Below are 20,754 nucleotides of genomic sequence, written 5' to 3'. Positions count from 1 at the left end.
GATTTATCACAAGAATTTGAGAAAGTCTCCTTTTAGAGGAGAATTATATTGTGTGGTCAGTCCATTAAAACCCTTCATAAAGAGTATTATATGATGAAAAAATATCTGCAAACTGCTTTATGTTCCATGTAGAGAGGTGCTCTAAAATTGGGACAGTTTATTGTCAAAACTGGCATTCTTCAATTAGTACTACTGTATATTATAGCTTAGAATCTGTAAATTTTAATACTCAAAACTTGGTGTGTGAATTACTATTAGTCTTCAATATCCTATCTTATTTTTACTATAATTTCTCATCTATATTATATCTGTTTATTATAGTTTCATCTCTGTTCCAAAACTCACTATAGTAGCTATAAATACCTCCTTGTATCTCTGAATAAACTACATGTTACTGACTTCATATCTTTAAGTGAATTCATTAAATTTCCATTGTGTAGGGTGAATGATTTACCTCTTTCATGGTGTCCCTAAGTGTACAGAATAGCCAGTGAATCAAAAATAATACATGGTGGATTCAATGATTGAAAATTCTAAGGTACCCCAACTATACTACCTGATTCATTTTTATCAAACACATGTAAATAATTGCACTCAAATTTTCAAAAGATATTTAGAATGATGCAAGTTGAAATAGACCTATTTGAAACTGCAGCAGGAGCTGTCAGAAAAATTCATATGGTCTCTGCCATTGGAACATCCAATATTTTCATTAAAGAAGATATTTTGAATGCTTTTTAAAAATGCTATCCAATTAGTAACAGTTTCTCTCCTCATCAAAGAAAATCTTAGCGAAATCCTACAATATTAGCCACTGTTGACTCTGCCCAACTTTTTCTTCACAGACATTGATGAGTGTGCTGAAGGGCGCCACTATTGTCGTGAGAATACCATGTGTGTCAACACCCCAGGTTCTTTCATGTGCATCTGCAAAACTGGATATATCAGAATTGATGATTATTCATGTACAGGTAAATGGTGGCTATTTAGGAAATAAAATATTTCTGTACCTTTGGTTTATTTTTAAAAGATTCTTTTAATTTTAAGTTTTTGGTAGATATGCCATAAATACTAAGGAAAATCATATGTTCATGGTTTAGTGGTTGATTCTGAATCTGTTTGAAAGACAGGAATACCTGCTTGCTCTAGATAAGTTTTAGATTCCTTATTAGACTAACTAAAGAACCAAATCAATATTATACTAAATTTATATCTAAATAGTATTTAGGTTCAAATTTTGGATGAGTTACTAAGGCCAATCTGAGAATCAACACTTAAATGATACTTTCCTTTATATTACAGTAGTTTCTTAGGGTTGTATTTATTTTCTTGAAGTGCTGGGGCTCAAACCTGTGGCCTGTACATGCTAGGCAAGTATTCTACAACTGAACTCCATCTCCATCTCGCCCTCTGATTTTTAAATAAAGGATTATAATGTTTTTCAGAAATAGATGCTTGGATTTCTAGGAAATGGGGTTATGGAAGACATTTGAGCTTCTTTACACTTGAAGAAGTGCAGTTGAGCACTGCATTGAAGAAGTTTTCCTTATTTTTGTTTCATGAAATACCACTCCATTTAGTGCCATCCAGAGTGCTCAGGCATATCCTGAGTATTAATAATGTGTAAAACTGGTTCTAGGATAATACCCATTCTCTTCATATTCCATGGGTTATTATGTGTAGAAAATGAAAACAAATTGTGTTAGAAAACCAGCTTGACAACTATAGGATTTGAGAAAATGTGGGTATGAAATAGGACATTCCTTTGGATTTTCTACTTTTGAAGTAGAAGAATCATAAAATTAATATATAAGATGCATAGGATCATAAAACTGGAAAGAACCTTAAATGTTATTCTTGCCATTTTTTGTTCTATTTCCAATTTTATAATCTTTATCAGATGGCTGTTATAAAATAATTCCTAGAGTTTCCAAGAGAATCTTTAAACAACTCCCTAGTAAAAATATAAATTTAAAGTAAAGCATCACTTTTTGTGTTTTTATTAGCTGTGATTTCTATGTCTTCATTATAATGTTGATAATATATACTAATTAATATTGTCCTTATCAGAGCAAGAAGAAGGATATTCCTTCAAATTCAAAAATAGTCTTTATATAAAAACAAAATGATAGAAATAAAAAATAATGAGAAGAGACTTACCAATCTATGAGGCAATACAACAATATCTTACAGGTAGAAAATATTTTTATAGTGATGTAAATCAATTTATAAATTCCTACTTTTGGGCCAGTTCATTCCAAAGATTTGGAACAATTTCACACTTATTATTTGGACAAAATTTAATAACAATGAGTGGCATACTATCTTGAAAGAGGACTAGAGAGATGGTTTTCAACATAAGAGTAAAATTTTTAAAAATGTCAGAATAAATACATGGAGGATATAATGCACAATTTATTGTAATATTGATAATATTGAAAAGTCTGAGTTACAATTTAATGGTTAACAAGAAACTAAGATAAAACTGCTGTATATGGTAGAAAGTGATATTTCAAGATGTGCTTGTTAAAAATAAGAGAGCACATTTCTAAGAAGTCTACTGATTTTTTGGCATTACAGACTTGAAAAGCCTTGTACATATTTATACTTCCTAGTGATTCTTGTTGCTTTTCTTGTACTCTTAAAAGATTATTCAAGATTTTAAGTAAGAAGAAGATGTATCACATAATTTGGCTTTGTGTTGAATGGAGAGTGTTTCTCCAGGGCAGAATATTTTTAAGAGGTTCATTTTTATTCTGAGTCTATCTGTTGGATGTAAATCCAATTATAGTAAATTCAACAGTTTAACTTTAGTACATGACAGAGAATCTTTTTGAACTTTGGGTTTTGCCTCTCTCATCACATCCCCTTCCAAATAAAATCCCACCAATTGCTGTTTTTGACTACTTAGGGTGAATTTCCCTGTAGGATTTCAAGGTATCTAACAATATAAATGAAGTATTCTTTGGTAGGAATGCAGAGGAAGGCTAAAATAATTTCAAGAAAAGCTATTCAGACTGTAGTTTTTGTGCCTTAGGAGCCAGAGCCAAGGATTTCAAAATCTGGCAGATGATGGGGAATGTTTTTCCTTAATGAGGCACTAGCATTTCCAACTAGCACCATTATTTCTATGCCTCCCCTTAAAGAGGAGAGTTCCCTTGCTCTTAAATTTCATATCTATACACCAAAGTTGAATTTCCTAGGGAATATGTTTGTGTTTTATTTTATTGCAGAGTCAGGTGAGCATTGTCAAAATTTTTCTTTGTTAGGTGAGTCCTCCACCTCCATCCTCCCACACATTGTTAGAGCCTGTCTATACCAAAGAGTCAAAGACTTGGCTCCTCAGATGGGGGTTTGCCTTGCGCCTGATGGCACCTAGGCTTTTCCTTTTAAGGGCTCCCGTAAGGCCAAAGTCACACTTCATTTCTCTAATAAAAATTGAGATTTTTTTTTTCTAAATTTTAGTAACAATATCCATATATTACATACTTGCAGCAAAAGACAGTCCAAAATAAATGTCAAGACACCACTGTACAAGCATTCCCTGTTGTTTGTGGTCGAATTCTGAATTTTTCCTATCTTTTATTTTATTGTTGCTTGGAGCTATAGATGCATTTCATTTCTGTATTCCTGTCCCTCTTTCCTGTCGAAGAGTCTTCTACCATAACACAACTGACACTCTCAACAGTATACCCTCTAGATTCTCAAAGTTGCTTATCCCAAATGAAAATTAATCATAGATGTTTTAACTTAAAGAAATGTATAAAACCAACACAATAATTAATAGTTAGGATCTTTGATCAATAAAAAGTCTTTTTTTCCTTGCTTTTATAACCTTATAGTGCTGGTGTATAAATGATATATGATGCAGAGTAATTACCTTCCATAGTTGGTAAAATTGCACCTTTTTCTTTATTTGAGATCATTTAGATTTGTTTTTCTCAATGATCATAAGATTTGGGAGAGAAGAATTCTTAAAACTCTAGTCTAATCCCTAACTTACATTAGGATATTGAACCTCAGGGAGATTTACCCATATTCGTACAGTTAGTAAGAGGTGAAGTGGGCCTGCACATATATCTTCTTAGTCTTAGCTTTTACAATTATCACCATTTGTCTAATTGGCATTCATACAAAAATAAATAAAGGGAAAAGACTCATATTTTAGGTAGAAATACATTATTCAATTTATAAGCTTCAGTAATTAAGCTGCCTTTCTTATAGATCATTGCAACTCCTTGAGGAATTTTTCCCCTGCAGATCTCATAATAACAATCCTAAATCAGAAGTTAGTAGAAGAAATATGCTGCATCATATTCTGAGCTTCTAATTATTACAAAGTTACAGCATTAACTCAGTTATACCATTTGCACAAAGGGTGTGGCAGTTTATACTTTTCATAAAGCCATTAACATAATTTCCTTCTAATGAGGTTACTATTATTTTTTCTAATTAACATTTCATGTTTTCTCTCCTTCTCACATCCTTTCCTGATCTTAAGAAGAAAGACTGAGTGTACCTACAAGGAAAGGGAGAGAGATAGAGAGAGAGAGACAGAGAAAGAGAGAGAGAGAGCGAGAGAGAGAGAGAGAGAGAGAGAGAAATGAGGGAAGGAAAAGAAGGAAGTGGGGGAAAGAGGAGAGAAAAGACAAAGGAAATGTTAGAGGGGGGAAGATTTGGTTTACATGAGCTCAGGCATTTTAAATCCATTCTTTAGGATCTTTGCAATAATAACTTAATTATGCTAGGAACATTTCTTGATTACTTATCTAATAATGGCTTTCTTGGTTCACTTACATAAACATTAATCAAATTGATTAAATCTTCTTGAGTCCTATTGGTCATATCTTCCTGGAACTGGTCTTATGTAATGGACAATGAATAAAACATCTCAGGAAACAAAGATGGAATAAAAACTCCTGGAATTACCAAAGAATAAACATTTGAGCAAAGGCAGTCATTTCAGATCTTCCTGATACCTCTTTCTGTTCTGATTATTACAAAAAAAACAACAAAAAAAGAAGTTGTTCTGATTCTTCCTTTGTGCTGCCTTGCTTGTCATCTTCCTACTGTTGTGCAGTTCTTTAGAGTAGTGACAGGAGAATAGGAATGAGGTCTGGGTAAAAGAGATGGGAAATAATTCCACCTAGTTCAGTATGTAAATTAGACTTTTAGGGCAATGATGGTCAAACAGAATGATTTTGCCTCCTCACTTGCCAGAATTTCTGTGACAATGTCTGGAGACAATTTTGTTCATCACAATAGTTGTTGTTGTTGTGAGGGGTGGGTTACTCCTGGCCTCTGGTAAGTAGAGGTCAGTGATGCTGCTAAACGTCCTGTAATATTTTTCTTCACCTGTCCTTTCTAGGGAATGACTTATTTCCCTGGGACCCTTCCAAATAGGAAGTTTCCTCTGATTGTTTTTCGAATGAGTCAGTAATCTTCATCTTATATAGGAGAGCCCCCACAACAAAGAATTACATTACCCAGAATGTACAGTATCAGAGTTGAGAAATCCTACTTTAGAGTTGCCCAATCAAAATTGTATGATGTACACATTATTTTTGAATATCTCTGGTCTCAGACAAATTAGCTTTATCTGAATAGGGATTAATATCTTCTCTCACTCCTTATGGTACCCAGTATTGTTTTATTGTCCTTTGGTCACAAATAAGGTCCTTCTCAACAAGCCCAACTCCCCAATAAATTCTCCCCTCCTCTTTTTCCTAGCAGAAACCTCATCCTAGCATCATGTGGGAGAGTGGTTCTCAAGTGGTGAAATTGCAGGACTCAGCAGGGGCACAGAAGATTTCTTAGAATTCCCTCAAATTATGCTTTCCAGATGCTTCCTCATAATGCTTTTGCTGACTTTTGGTACTTGGTTATACCAGTGCCTTCTGATGCTATCTTTGGTCTATGTCACATATCAGAGGAAGTTCATAAAGTGTCTAAGCACAAGGAATTCTACTAGATACTTGATTTTTTTTTTTTATTGTTAAAAGAAGAACCTCCTCCAGTGTTACCCAAGGAGTTTTATTTCTGAAAGTACTTAACATTTTATAGCATCGAATACGCCTAATACTTACATTTTATTATCTTATTGTGGTCACTTCATTTTCTCTAATGTGGTCAGTATAACTGATATTTTTAAAATTTTTCATTAGCATTCTGTTTGTCAGACTTGTTTAATTTGCTGAGTATATAGAGAGAATGATGAATTTTATGATGATATAAAGTTTTCCTCACTTTGCTTTATTACTGTTGACATTCTAGCATCTGTAAGAGTCTTGGATGCTATTCTCAGGTACAGAAAGTTACAGAAATGATTTACTGTTGGGAAACTGGAGCAAAGATTTTAAGCCAGTTGTAAGCCATGCATGTACCTTCCTCAAATAGCTGTGGTGTGTTTCTTTAAAGTCTGTTATCAAATGCTAGAGAACTTTAATGTTTACAGTGTTTAAAGAAATACTACTTTTGAGAGACATTAAAGTATTTAAATGCTTTGAAGAAATAATATTTTGGAAAGGCAGAAATAACATTATTTTTATTCTGCCTTCTTCCAAAAATGATTTATATTTATGTTAGCAATTTTTTTATGAATGGACAATAACTTTATTATCAGCTATTTAAAAATAACTCTTGAGGGATCTAAGTCACAAGTACAAAAGAAGACAAATAATTCACTGTGTGTGTACCATGATAATTACTGATATACAAATGGTAAAGGAAGTGAGAATACTGGAGGCAAGGACACAGAGGACAGGGAGCCACAAGAAGGAACACAGATATAGAGAACAATAATAAAGAGCAGGAAGTGAAAATAATAGGATATCACCTTTCACAATATGTTGAAAATATACAAGGTTATTTCAGTTGTAAATGCCTTGGGTACTCTATCGTTTATAAAATTCCTAGCACAGAAGAAATGTTTAATAAATGTTAGCTACCTTTATTATCATTGGTACTCTTGTGATTAGATAAGCTATCCTCTTTAAGAAATGCCTTGTATTTCTGGGATCCTTCCAGCTGGGTACTTTCTCTGGTTACTTTTAAATTGAATCATTAATTTTCATAAAATAGATAGCTTTCTTGGAGCAATGGTTTCAACTGTTGTTTATCCAACTGTAGTTACTGCATACCTGTGAATAGGGCTTAATAAAAGAAAGGGAAATATTGGTGTGACAGAATAGCACTTCTCCCAAAGGGAGAAAAATGTATTCCTCAGCAGGGTTTGTTTTACTTCCTGGGACAGAGAGTTTCCCATTGTTCTTTAGGATGAGCTTTAGATTTAAAATGCTGGGACTGGATGCATGTGTTCAGGGCCCTACTGCAGATATTGTGGTACATCTAGGCAGCTACTGAGATACTAATCTGCCACAGTAGAGAATAGGACCTCTCAAGAATCAGGGCCTCTTGTCAGTTCTCAAGCAGGGCAGCTTTTATGAGCCCAGCTTCTTTTATGTAGATATTTTTTCTAAGGAATCCCAGTCAACAATCAGACAATCCTGCCATCTGTTCACTAGTTGCCATGACTATCAGGAAGGACTTATATTTTTGTGAACAACTACTTTACATTTATTCTCTGGAATCAGCATTGTAAACTGTAATAAAATGGTGGTATATGTCAGCCTTTATAGAAAATGTGAATATCAGACTTTAGCTTTCATAATTCAGAGTATACCCCTTAAAGCTAAAAGATATCTCAGCCATCTCCTGTAATTACATTTTATTACACTGTGTAGTATTATTGAGTAATTTGAAAATATAAACATGATCACAAAAGTAAATGAAATGCCAAGCCTCAGTACTCAAAGAATTAATGATGAAAAGCTATTTCTAAAAAAAATAATATGAGATACATTTCTAGAAGAGTGTGTGCTGTAGTTACCACGAAGGGTTAATGTTTAGGGAACTTCAGGCCACATTTAGAAAACTTGCAGAGAACAGAAGTGAGATGTGTCTGCACAGCTAGTGAGAAGGCCAAGGCAATGTGCTTATCTCCTTTCTGAAACACATATGTGCATGCATACAATTAACAGCAAGCTCAAAAAGGAACAGGCTCAAAGGCTTAGGGAGGCGAATTGCCTTTTGAAAGATGAAAAGCTTGGAAAGGAGTCTGTGCTCTCTAAATCTGTCAGTGAGTGGGGGGAGCACAGCAGCTCCAATGTAGCAGTTCCCAGGCTTGTCAGAGCCTTTATGCAGCATGGCAGTGCAGCTGTTGTATCCAGGTTCGACCTCTAGCCCCTCTGGTCATAGTTTGATCTTTAGAGCACCAAGCGTTATGAGGTCACAATGGCCCAACTCTATGCAAGCTCACCTTCACACTGAGAGCATGGGAGCTGCCTCATTAGCAAACCTCACCTACTTGACTTGGTTAGTCAGTAAACCCTAATTCACCTTTGTCCCAAATGGATGTATTATTTGAGTTTTATTTTGAGATTTTTATGTGAAAAGCATAGAAATGAAATCTCACATAGGGGAATAAAAAGATTATACATGCCAGGAGTATAATAATAGCGGTGTCTTAGCAACAGACACCTGTGGAGGACAGGATTGCTGAAGTCGAAGCTCAACAGATGCCTTTCATTTCCTTTCTTGATTGTTGGCTTTGACATATCAACTGGATGAAGATTTGACCTACCTTGTGCCTTCTCACTGTTCTGTGCTCCATGTAATAGGGTACATCTTCCTGTTCTGTTGCTGATCTAATCTTGCAGAGATGTGTAACCTCCTGGTGACATTGCCTGTCTTACTGCTCTCCTTTCCTTTCTAGCCCAAGTGCCTCTGCAATGGCATATCCATGACAGATCATGGTTTTGGAATCTGAGGCTGTTTTTCTCCCAAGTCAGGAGCCTTGTCTCTCCTGTGTGCTTTTACTGGCAAGAGGCAGAGCCCCACTGACAACTTGGATAGTGCTTTTGCTGACTGTTTGTTGCCTCTTATTTTAATGATTGATACTTTCTTCATATAATTTTTGATACTATTTAAAAGGTTTCCTACTGCTTCAGTAAAGTTATTTCATCAAAGGGAATATCATTATAATAGTTATCTACTGCTGCATAACAAATATACCTGACATAGCAACTTAAAATGAAAAGCATTTATTAGCTTTCAAAATGTCCATGGGTTGAAATCTGGGCATGGCATAGTGGGGGTGTTCAGCTTTAGGGTTCTTCATGAGGTTGTAATCATGGGGTTGCTAGGACCAGAGAAGGATTTATTTCCAAATTCACCTGTGTGACTGTTGACTGATGTAGTTGCTTACTGTCAGTTGACAGTAGATTGCTTTTATCACCTTGCCATGGGGCCTTTCTAATATGGCATGTTGCTTCATCACAGGGATGAAGAGAGACAGCATGCTAGCAGGGTGGAAATTGCCATCTTTTGTAATCTAACCACAGAACTCACGTCCTATTACCTTTGCTATGTCTGTTGATTAGAAGCAAATCTAACTAACATTAAAGGGTAGGGGTATACACAAAGTCAGGAATATCAGGAGATAGAGATCAATAAGGACCATCTGAAAGGCAGACTTCTAAAAACATGGACTATTATAGGAATATTATATATAGATAAATAACCCAGTTCAACCAAGTGTGAATAAGCAGCACCAAATTGAAGAGTAAGAGAGTAGTAAAAATATATTTTAATAAAACAATAAATTTAAAAAAATACGTTATGTAAACACTGCGAGAATGACTGTAGAATACACATAAGAAACTTCTTTCACTTTTCTTTATACTAGAGCTTTGATATGGGTGAGCATGTTAGGGTTATTATACTACTTAATAGGTAGAGATAACGTAAATGATTACAGTACAATGGGGTGTAATCTGTAACAAAGACACTTGCAGAGAGTTGTGGGGAACCCAGAGCGGGCAGTAAGTGAATTGGCTGCATCCTGGATAGACATTACCAACTAAATGACATTGAAATTAAGGTTTTTAAAGATGAACAGATATTTTAGAACTGGATGAAGTGAAAGAAGTGAAAGAAAGCAGTTTAAGAAATAGGAGGGGTAGGTACAAAAGTATGGGTTATATAATAACAAGTTTATTGTGAGTAGAATTGTAAGAGATAAAGCCAGAAATTCTCGTGGAAAATCTTAAGACATATTTTATGGTTTCTAAAACATTAGTCTGCACATTCTAAAATTAAGACGTGCATATAGAAGTGTTAATGCTTTATTTTTTTTTTTGTCTTTTGTTCTTTTATTCTTTGTTGCTGAAAGTTGTTTATGAACTCGAGGAGACTTCTAACAATCAATACAGGCCTAGAATCAAGGTGATAGGGTATTTTATTTCAAAGAAGACAGAACACTTTGTTGTTATTCTTGGAGCTCTGTGAAAACAAATTTTCAGTGTGGCTTAATGAGAACTGATTTTAGAATTTTTCTAGAACAAAGTCATAATCATTAAATTACTACCTCAGGCATTTAAAGAAATAAATTTGCATGTACATGTCCATTAAATGTGGTAGAATACAACGACAGCTAAAAACCAAGGCAGGAAATGGCTAAAAGGCCCATAGAGCCTCTCATTAGTTCATCCAAATCAAAGTATAACCTCCTTTCTGGCCCATTTTCTCCATGAGAATTTTGTGACATTTTAGCTCATGGGTAATATAGCTTACTCAGGCTTCTTAGATTTGTCTTTGCTCTACTATGTACTATATGTGATCTTGAGCAATTTAAGTAATCCCTTAGCCTCAGATCCCTCATTTTTAGAATGAAGTATTATATACATTTTATGTTGTTTGTACAATTAAATGAGATGAAGCATGCCAAGTAATTAGCAAGACAGCTGGGATATAAAAAGCATTCAGTAAGTTAATAATTGTTATTATTGTTGCTATTTGTGGTAGGAAGAATATGTCCCTCCAAAGATGTTTAAATTCTAATTCCTTGTGATAGAGAACCTATGAATCTATGACCTTACATGGCAAAAGGGAGTTTTCAGATCTGATTGAGATTAAGACCTTTGAAATGACAGATTATCTGGAGGGATTATCCAGGTGAGCCCTGTATAATCACATGAGTCCTTAAAAGGGAAGAACATTTTCTGACTGTTGTCAGAGGGATATATGACTATGGAAGAGCCATCAGAGGAAAGCAGCATTAGTGGCTTTGAAGATGACAAGGGGGCAAAAAGCAAAAAATATAAACAAAGCAAGGAAGCAGACTCATTCCTGGAATCTCTAGGAAGGAAAGCAGCCCTGTGGACACCAGAGGCCTGGTAGATCAATGTCAGATTTTAGAACTCTGGAACTGTAGGACAATGTATGTTGTTTCAATATACTGAACTTAGAATAATTTATGACCCCAGTAGCCAACTTATATACTATTATTATAAGATAGCACTGCTGAATGACCCAAATTCTGTTTAAAAATGATTTTCAGTTCTCATTTATTTTCTAATTATTAAGGAAAACCAGTAATTCTGGAATAAGTTGGATGTTTTAGGGAGAGTTAGAGGGAACAATCTCTTAAAGAGAGGGAGACATAATTTATATTTATTCTCAAATTTTTCACTTTAATGATTAAGTTGATTTTTTTATATTTGGTTTTGCTGTAAAAGTTAGGGTGCTAATTATTTAAAACATTTTACTGGTCTGCTTCTGGTAAACATCAAGAATACAAAAATCACATAGAAATAGACTATACCTCTACCCTAAACATAGGAAATTATATTATGATGTAGTATTGTTCTTATAGGTCCCATTTTAACTAAGATTTTGAACTTAATAACATGAAGGGTATTGACAGACAATAATCTGAAACTACTATAAAAATTTGTGCAGTTATTTTTTATTGGGGGCTCATTGCTGTCATGTTGGGTTGTTGAGAATTATCTTTTGATTCAGGAAGGCCACAAGTCAGCAAAGCTGTATCTAAGCCACAAGTTATTGACCCATGGGCACAATTGGCTCTAGTTGGGGATTTATTTGGCTTTTGGGGTATTTTAATGAATCAAAACTTACATGTTCAAAAGATTTTATCAGACTGTTCTCTATTATTTCTGGTTCTGCACTGCTATACTTCAGCTATTAAGAAAAGCTGATGTAGTAACAGCATTCTAAAAGAAGTTTTCTCAGTTTACCACAGTCCCCATTTCCAGCCACTGATGCTGAGCAAGTCCAGAAAGGTAAGGTTCAAATAAATACCTGAATTCTTATAGCAGTTTTCATCTACTACTTTATCTCTGTGTTACATGAATTGGAGCATTTTTAGTTTGTAACCTACGGTTTGTACTATTAAGTGATTATTAATAATATCCTCTTAAGCCATGGCAATTTTAATATGGAAACATCAGAGGTTTGGCTTGTCTATGAGTCATGCCCTTAATAAATCCCCAAGTCCTGTTGAAATGAACCCCAGAAGAATCAACAGACACTTTAACAAATTTTGAATTCATCCTTATTAGTTTTTCTTGCAAATACAAAAGTTACACACAGAATGTATATGCCATTATATCGTAGTATCTGTTAGTTGGTCAATTTTTAAAACTCCTAGAAATTTAATTCTTTTCCAAGTTTATGGCAGGGCAAATTATTTAGACCAAGAAACACATAAAAGTTGTTATAAACTAGAAAAGATCTATGAAAGTGAAACTATTGAATACTGGATATTTTGTTTTTTAATGATCAGTATATTAGTTTGGGCTATCATAACAAAATACCAATGACAAGTTTATTTTCATACTTATCTGGAGACTAGAAGTCCAAGATCAATGTTTTGGCTGATTTGATTTTGATGAGGACTCTCTTCCTGACTTGCAAATAAATGCCTTCTCCCTGTCTCTTCACATAGCCTTTCTTTGGTGGGTGAACACAAAGAGGAAGAGAGGGAGAGAGAGAAAGAATGCATTCCCTGGTGTCTCTTTTATAAGGACACCATAATGATGGATCAGGGCTCCACTCTTATGACTTCTTTTAACCTTAATTACTTCTTCAAATGCTTTATCTCCAAATACACCATATTGGGAGGTAGGGCTTCAACATATACATTGAGGGTTGAGGGGAGGCTCACAAACCTCCAGTCTATAACAGCCACTCTGTTCTTTGAGAAATATAAGATAGATAAAATATCTTTCAAAAGGAAGTAGCAGTCATGGCTTGTAAGGAGAATCAAGTTATTACAAGAAACTGAAAATAATCATTCAAAGGACTACATGATCTAGATTCAGTTTGAAAGATTTCACTGTGAGTTAATCAGTGAAAGATGATATATTACTGTTTGTAAGTCCTTTGCAAGTGGAGTTAAGCCTGGGGCTTTGGGCTTTAGTTTGGCAATATTAATGATGCTTTCGATTTTATTCAGTTTCTCTTTGTACATTTTGTGCCTTTAGCAGTTACTCTTTCCACATTTCTATGCAGAATTTGATGCGTCCAATCATAAGCAACTGATACCAAAGTGGAAACAGCCCTGTATACAGGCCTCCAACTGCCTTTGTGATTACAGGCAACTCTCAGTCTCTGTGAATCTGTTTCTTATTATCAAACAGAGGGAAATATAATTTGTTTGTTTGTATATATATAATCAAAGCTTTTAGTTGCAAATAATAAGGAAACTCTGGCTGCCTTAAGCTTAAAGAGATTTCCTGAAAAGATGTAGGTGGCTCAAAGAATACACACAAAATTTGAGAAAATGTACAAAGACGAAAGCATATCTGCAGACTTTGAAGCTCTAACAATCTTCTCAGGATGGGGAAATCATAGAGCATGTCAGATGCTGCCACTGGGGGCCACTAGAGGAAGCTGTTTGGGGGCTCACATAATGAAAATGAATTCCAAAGGTCTCATTTGTCTTCCAGTCATCCACTTGACATTCAAAAGTCCTGGGAAGAATTCGTAATTGTCTTAATTTATGTTGCAAGGCCATGTATTTGCCAAGTGGAAGAAGAGAAACTAATTTGCCTCTCTTCGCTTCCATAGTGGGAGGGGCACCTGATAATGCTTTCTAAACAGAGCGATGATTCAGATGCAGGAGATGGAAGAAAGGAAGGAAGGAAGGAAATGAGAAAGAAATAAAGGGAGGACAAGGAAGAACAACAGAAGAGAAGAGAAGAGAAAGAAGAAAAGAGAAGAGAAGAGACGAGAAGAGGAGAGAAGAGAAGAGAAGAGAAGAGAAGAGAAGAGAAGAGAAGAGAAGAGAAGGAAGGCAGGAATGTTGGTGTGAGGTTCTGTGGTAAAAATATATCTAAAGAATGCTGGCTGAACATCTTTCAAAGCATTATGAAATTATAAGATTGCATTATTATTATTCTCATTGCCACTATCTCAGTTCAAATCTTCATTGCTTTCTATCTAGGCAATTTGGTTATTCTACTATCAAATAATCTATAATTTTTACCTCTTCGTTATGATCTCAACTGCATCACTGGGTTTATCTTCTTATGCGGCATAGTCATTTCCCTCTCTAGAAACTTAAGTGACTTTTCCTTGCTTACAGAATAAAACTCACACACCTTAGAGAAGTTTGGATTTCTAGTTTCTTGTCTTTCTACAGCTTCTGTGTCCTTCTACAAACCACAATCTTCTGCTTTGGAAGACTATTATATTAGAACTTGATAAAGTACCATGTTGTAATGCAAATGGTTATGTAACTGTCTGTAGCCCCCATTCTGAAATTGGGGTGAACTAAATGACTTAGCTTTGGATGGATTCAGGGGAGTAGGAAGTGACTGGATCATGATCTGTTGATACTTTAGTAGTTAAATTCAAAGCATCTTAATTTGCAGGGATTCAAGAGAAGGCAGAACCAGAAGTCTTCTAGTAGGAAAAGTTTTCAATGTTCTAATTTGTCAACCACGTTTATCCCTAGAACCTCCCCATCTTGCTTCTGCCCACTTCTTCCAAAGAATGTGGTCATGCTTTGCAGAAGATATACAATTGATCAACAAATGTATGAAAAATTGTTCAACATCTCTAGTAATAAGAGAAATGCAAATCAAAACTACCCTAAGATTTCATCTCGCTCCAATTAGAATGGCTATTATCAAGAATAAAAAAAAGAATACAAGCAGTAATAGCTGTTGGTGAGGATGTGGGGGAAAAAGTACACTCATACATTGCTGATGGGGTTGCAGATTGGTGTAGCCACTCTGGAAAGCAGCATGGAGATTCCTTAGAAAACTGGGAATGGACCCACCATTTGACCCAGCTATCCCACTCCTTGGCCTATACCCAAAGGACTTAAAATCAGCATACTACAGTAACTGTTTTAGTCAGCTTTTTCACTGCTATGATTAAAAATCTGACCAAAGCAATTTTAAAGGAAGAAAAGTTTATTTAAGGACTCACAGTTTCAGAGATCTTAGTCCATAGAAGGCCAGCTCTGTTCCTCGGGGATTGAGGTAAGGCAGAACATCATGGCAGAAGAGCGTGACAGAGGGAAGCAGCTTGCATCATCAGAAAGCAGAGAGAGAGAGAGAGAGAGAGAGAGAGAGAGAGAAAGAGAGAGAGACACTCCGAGTCTCCACTCTACAGATACAAAATATATACCCCAAAGCTAATCTCCTCCAGCCATACCCTACCTCTTCACTTACCACTCAATTAATTCCTATCAGGGATTAGATCACTGATTGAGTTAAGACTTACAACGCAATCATTTCTCCTCTGAACCTTCTTGGCATTGTCTCACATGTGAGCTCTTGGAGTATACCTCATATCCAAACCATAACATTCTGCCCCTGGCCCCCCAAAACTCAGACTCATCTGACAATACAAAATATATTTAGTCCATTTCTTACAGTCCCCATAATTTCAACAGTTCCAAATTCCTCAAAGTTCAAGTCCAAAGTCTTTGAAGCTCAAGGCAATCTCGCACTGTGAACTCCTGAAAAATTAAAAGGAATTTACAAATATCCAACATATAAAGGTACTGAGTAAACATTTTTATTTATAAAAATAGAGGCATAGAAAGAAGGGATGAGACCCAAACAATACTGAAATCCAGCTGAACAAACAGGTCCTATAGCTCCATGTCCAGCATTTGGGACACATGACATTGTGATGTTCTCTCCAAAGGGCTGTGTAGCTCTGCCTCTGTGGCCTTGTTGTTCATAGCCCAAGTGGCCTTCCTTTTGGCTTGTCTCTGCAGGATTCCTGCAGCTTTCCTAGGACAATGTCCCACATTACTGCCATTTCTTAATCTCGAAGTTTCTACTGCAGCTTCAGCTTCCTCCTTACATCTTCACACTTTGGCTTCTCAGGGGGCAACCGCAGGGATTCCAACCCAGCTGCATTTTGCCTGGCTTCCAAGGCCTTCTTTTGAAATCTTGATGGAATCTTCCATGATCCCCTAACTCTAGCCTCCTGCATTCCTGCATACTCAGCACCATGTGATTCATGACAAGGTCTGCCACCATCTCAAACAGTTGCCAGACCTCTAGGAACCCTTGCTACAAGCAGCCTCTGAGGGTCTGGGTGGCTGACTATGTTGAAACACCTTCCTAGACCCCCTTATGTAGGAAGGGTGACCCACTGGTCCCTTCTCAAGAGAATTTTCACCTTTATTCCCTTGAACTGGAGATGGGTGTGGTCTTGCCAGCTCCAGAGATGCCCTCAAGCCATCTCATTGTCTCTAGGCATAGTCTTTAGTATTCCTTTAGTGGCAGTAACTTCCTCAACCCTATTTTTATTCCTGCCTTTCAAATCCACATATTTAAAATCTGTATGCTCTGCCTTCTGCTTCTGATTATCACAATAAATTTGGCTAAAAGCCACTAAGAATATCCATGCCACTGTCTGAATGCTTTGCTGCCTAGACATTTCTTCCTCCAGATTAAGAAGTCCATTGCTTCTAAAATCAGTCTCACGGAAAGTCTCAGGACATGGGCAAAATTCAGACAGCTTCTCAACCAGAATATAACATGAATGGCCCCTACTCCAAATTCCAGTGAAATCCTCCTTTTCTGAACCCCCTTGAATTGGGTCTTCACTAATCATTGTCCTGTCACCATCCTGGTTTTCTGAGCTCCCACCACAACTGACCATTAATCTCTGCTTACAGCAATATAAAACATTTTCAGATTGCACTGCTATACATCTCAAAATTCTTCCCACCAATTCCAAAAAGCTCCAAAATCATCTGAAGCACATGGTCAGGTTAGTCACAGCCAGATCCCACTTCTAGGTACCTATTTCTGTTTTAGTCAGCTATTTTCCTGCTGTAATTAAAAATCTGACCAGAAGAATTGAGGCAGAACATCATGGCAGAAGGGCATGGCAGAGGGAAGCAGCTTGCATCATCAGGAAGCAGAGAGAAAGAGAGAGTCTCCACTCTACAGATGCACAATATATACCCCAAACCCATGCCCTAATTCCAATCTCCTCCAGCCACACCCTGCGTCTTCAGTCACCATTCAGTTAATCCCTATCAGGGGATTAAATTCCTTATTGGATTAAGACTCTTAAAACCCAATCATTTCTCCTCTGAACCTTCTTGCATTTTCTCACTTGTGAGCTTTTGGGGTATACCTAGTATCCAAACCATAACAGTAACACAATCACATCGATGTTTATAGCAGCTCAATTCAAAATAGCTAGATTGTGGAACCAACTTAGATGCCCTTCAATAGGTGAATGGATAAAGAAACTGGTGTGTTTCTTTAAATACACAATGGAATATAACTCAGTAATAAAGAAGAATAAAACTGTGGCATTTGCAGGCAAATGGAAGGAGTTGGAGAATATCATACTAAGCGAGATAAGCCAATCTCAAAAACCAAAGGCCAAATGTTTTCTCTGATAAGTGAATACTGATACATAATGGGGGAAGGAGGATGGGAGGGATTAAGGGAAGAATGGAGGGACTTTGGGATTGTATAGAGGGAAATGAGGGGAAGGGAGGGAGCAGGGGTAGGAAAGATGGTAGAATGAGACATACATCATTATCCTATGTACATGATGATTACCCAAATGGTGTGACTCTACGTCATGTACAATCAGAGAAATGAAAAGCTGTACTCCATTTGTATACTATGAATCAAAATGCATTCTGCTGTCTTATATAACAAATATAAGGGGGAAAAAACGAATGTGGTCACTTCCAGTCATGTAGTAGTCTTCCCTGCTCCCCTCCAGTCTCAGTGAAGAAAACTGAATAGTGATATTGCCTAAACTGTCCCCTTGCCTTCCAACCATATAATGTGTCACATAGTAACTGGAGAGCCAACTGAAAGAGTTTCTTTAACCTTAGAACATCGCTATCTTTATTTTAATCAACTGGGTTTTTAGACCTCAGTTAATCCATTATGGCAGGTTTTACTATATCCTTCTTGGGAATGTTTTTGCTAATTTGGTTTTCAATTACCAGACAACTTTCTCTACCTTTCTCCTCACTTACTGAAATACTCCTCACCTCCATGGCTTAGTAAAAATGTTCCCACCTATATGAAATATCTTTAGATCTTCACATTAGAAAGTGCAAGTTAATTCAGCAGCCAATGAAAAAAGTGCATGTAGTATTCATCCTGATAGTCACAGGGTGGCATTTTGATAGATTTCTTCATCTGCATTTCTTTGGTTCTTAATTAAATATTTGAATTGTTGTTTACACATCTGTCTTCCCCCATTAAATTATGTTATTTGAAGACAGGATTTATGTCTTTTTCATCATCATGAAACAAATATCTCTGTTGAATAAATGAAAAAGCTGAGTCTCTGAGATGTTGAGTAACTTGCCTAAGTTCTCAGATTGTATAAGTGGAGGATCCCTTATTCAAACAAAGAGAGGAAAGAACATTTCACTACTCTCTTCTTCATGTATTTTAGGTGATGCAAAACCATCCCTAGAATGTAGTCATGATCATAGACTCTTGAGTCTCAACATCCTCAAGTTCACGTCCATTAGGCTATATATCAGTGCCAGTCCTAGATATAATTGTGTAAGGGACCCTGCTGCCCACTCTGGCATTTCTCTCTATTGTTCTTTGTTTCTGTCTGCCTTGAATTCCTTCTAGGGGACTAGAATGACGATGTACTCTTGCACTTTGGTATGTCCTCTTCACCAGAATTCTTGAAGCCAAGCACTCATTAAATATTGAATTCTTGTGCACTTTAATATAAGACACCATGCTAATAAAAGAGCTGAGTTGTTCATGCTTACTATGTCTTGGACACAATGTAAACCCTTTATTTTTACTTTCTCATTTTATCTTATTAACTCTCCTTTTAATCAGTACTATTATTATTGCAAATTCACATATGAAGGAACTGAAGCTTTAAAAGTTTATGTAACATCACAGATTTGTAAATTTTGACCTGATTTTGAATTCTGCCTATGCAACTTATTAGCTGTATGACCTTTGGCAAGTTGCTTAACTCAGTGCCTCCATGTCTTCTTCTATAAAATAGAAATGGAAATAAAAATAATTACTTCATATTCTGTGTAAGGATTAGATGAGTTTTTATATATACACATATATAGTATATATATACACACACACATGTATATATATACACAAACATGCACAATTTACTGCAGTGTCTATTAAGGGGTTTTTAAAAATGTTTGTAAAATGGTATTTGAAAGACATATGCTTGATGTTAGGGATGATACAAATATAAATAAGAGCTAAAGCTTTGGGAATTCATTCATTAAGTGAAATAGAAATATATTAAGTTATCATTCCACTAAAATTAATACAAGACAAAATGAACTGATTACCAAACAGAATTGTAAGCAATGTTCTGTGGTCATTTGCTTTTTAAAATATAAATGATGGATGTAAAATAAGGGCAAAAAAGAGTATGAAATGCTGAATATACATTGGCCAGGAGTTAGGAAGTGCAGGGTATGTAAGCATACATAATCCTTACTAACTGGAAAACTCATTCAGTTACTAAACTGCTCTGAGACTCTCCTTTGGTAAAATGGAGAAATTATACCCACTTTACAGCTGTTTGTAAGGATTATAAGTATTAGGTGTTTGAAGTGCCACAACAATGGCTGTAAAATAGCTTAAGGTTAGCCAGATATCCATGAAATTCTATTATTGAACTATAAAAGGGATTATTATACCCAAGGAGAAAATTGGAATTCACAATAAGAAAACATTTTACTTCCAATCTTACTCATTTTTGCATTATCTACCACCCATTTGCTGAAGCCACAGGCATTGAGGTCATCCTTTATCCTTCACCCCACCTCACACACTCAGTGCATCTAGTTATGCTTTTAGTTATCAAAATAAAGAGCTCAAATCCAGACCCTGATTTCAGTCTCCTTCTTGTTATACAACACTAAGTCACCATATTTTTGTCACATTTGGCTATTGCTATTTCCAGTCTGCTCTGTACTCAGCAACAAGAGTCATAATTTAAAGGCAGACATTGCCTTTAAGTCCATGTTATTCCCTTGTTTATTCCCATTTAGTGACTCCCCTTTACAAACCTGTAATGTATTTCCTTCCTATCTCTCCTCCACCTTGCCTCATTCCACTGTTTTGCTTCTTGTATTTGGTCTCCCTAGCTACTCATTTCCAGAAGAATTCTCAAACCTCTTCTTTCTCAGGAATTTCCCATATTCTGTGCCTTTTACTTGAAAAGGAGAGTTCCTCCTGCTTTTGTGTAGTTAACTATTTTCCATCCTTTATGTTTTTACTTAAAGATTGCCTTTCCTGCTCATTCTATCTACATAGCTTCTTCTTCACACACTTAGTCTACTATGTTTCCTTCAAAAACACAAAACTTCCTTTTGTTTTAGTTGTGTTTTGTTTGTTTTTTCTCATTGCCTGTCTTTCCCTAGCTCCT

At 35.9% G+C, this 20,754-nt stretch overlaps 1 protein-coding gene across 2 annotated transcripts in view; it reads left to right on the top strand.

Moving 5' to 3' along the window:
* Nucleotides 1-20,754, top strand: part of NELL2 (neural EGFL like 2) — a 433,796-nt gene that overhangs the window by 271,300 nt on the left and 141,742 nt on the right. For both annotated transcript variants that reach the window (XM_079139564.1, XM_079139563.1), the window contains exon 14: nt 846-971. In XM_079139564.1, the coding sequence (XP_078995690.1) occupies nt 846-971 (126 nt within the window). The remainder of the gene's footprint in view (nt 1-845; nt 972-20,754) is intronic.

This window comes from Sciurus vulgaris, assembly GCF_902686455.1.
Source record: "Sciurus vulgaris genome assembly, chromosome: 5".
NCBI lineage: Eukaryota > Metazoa > Chordata > Mammalia > Rodentia > Sciuridae > Sciurus > Sciurus vulgaris.
The sequence above is the reverse complement of the archived record's forward strand: the minus strand, read 5'-3'. Positions and strand labels throughout refer to the sequence as shown.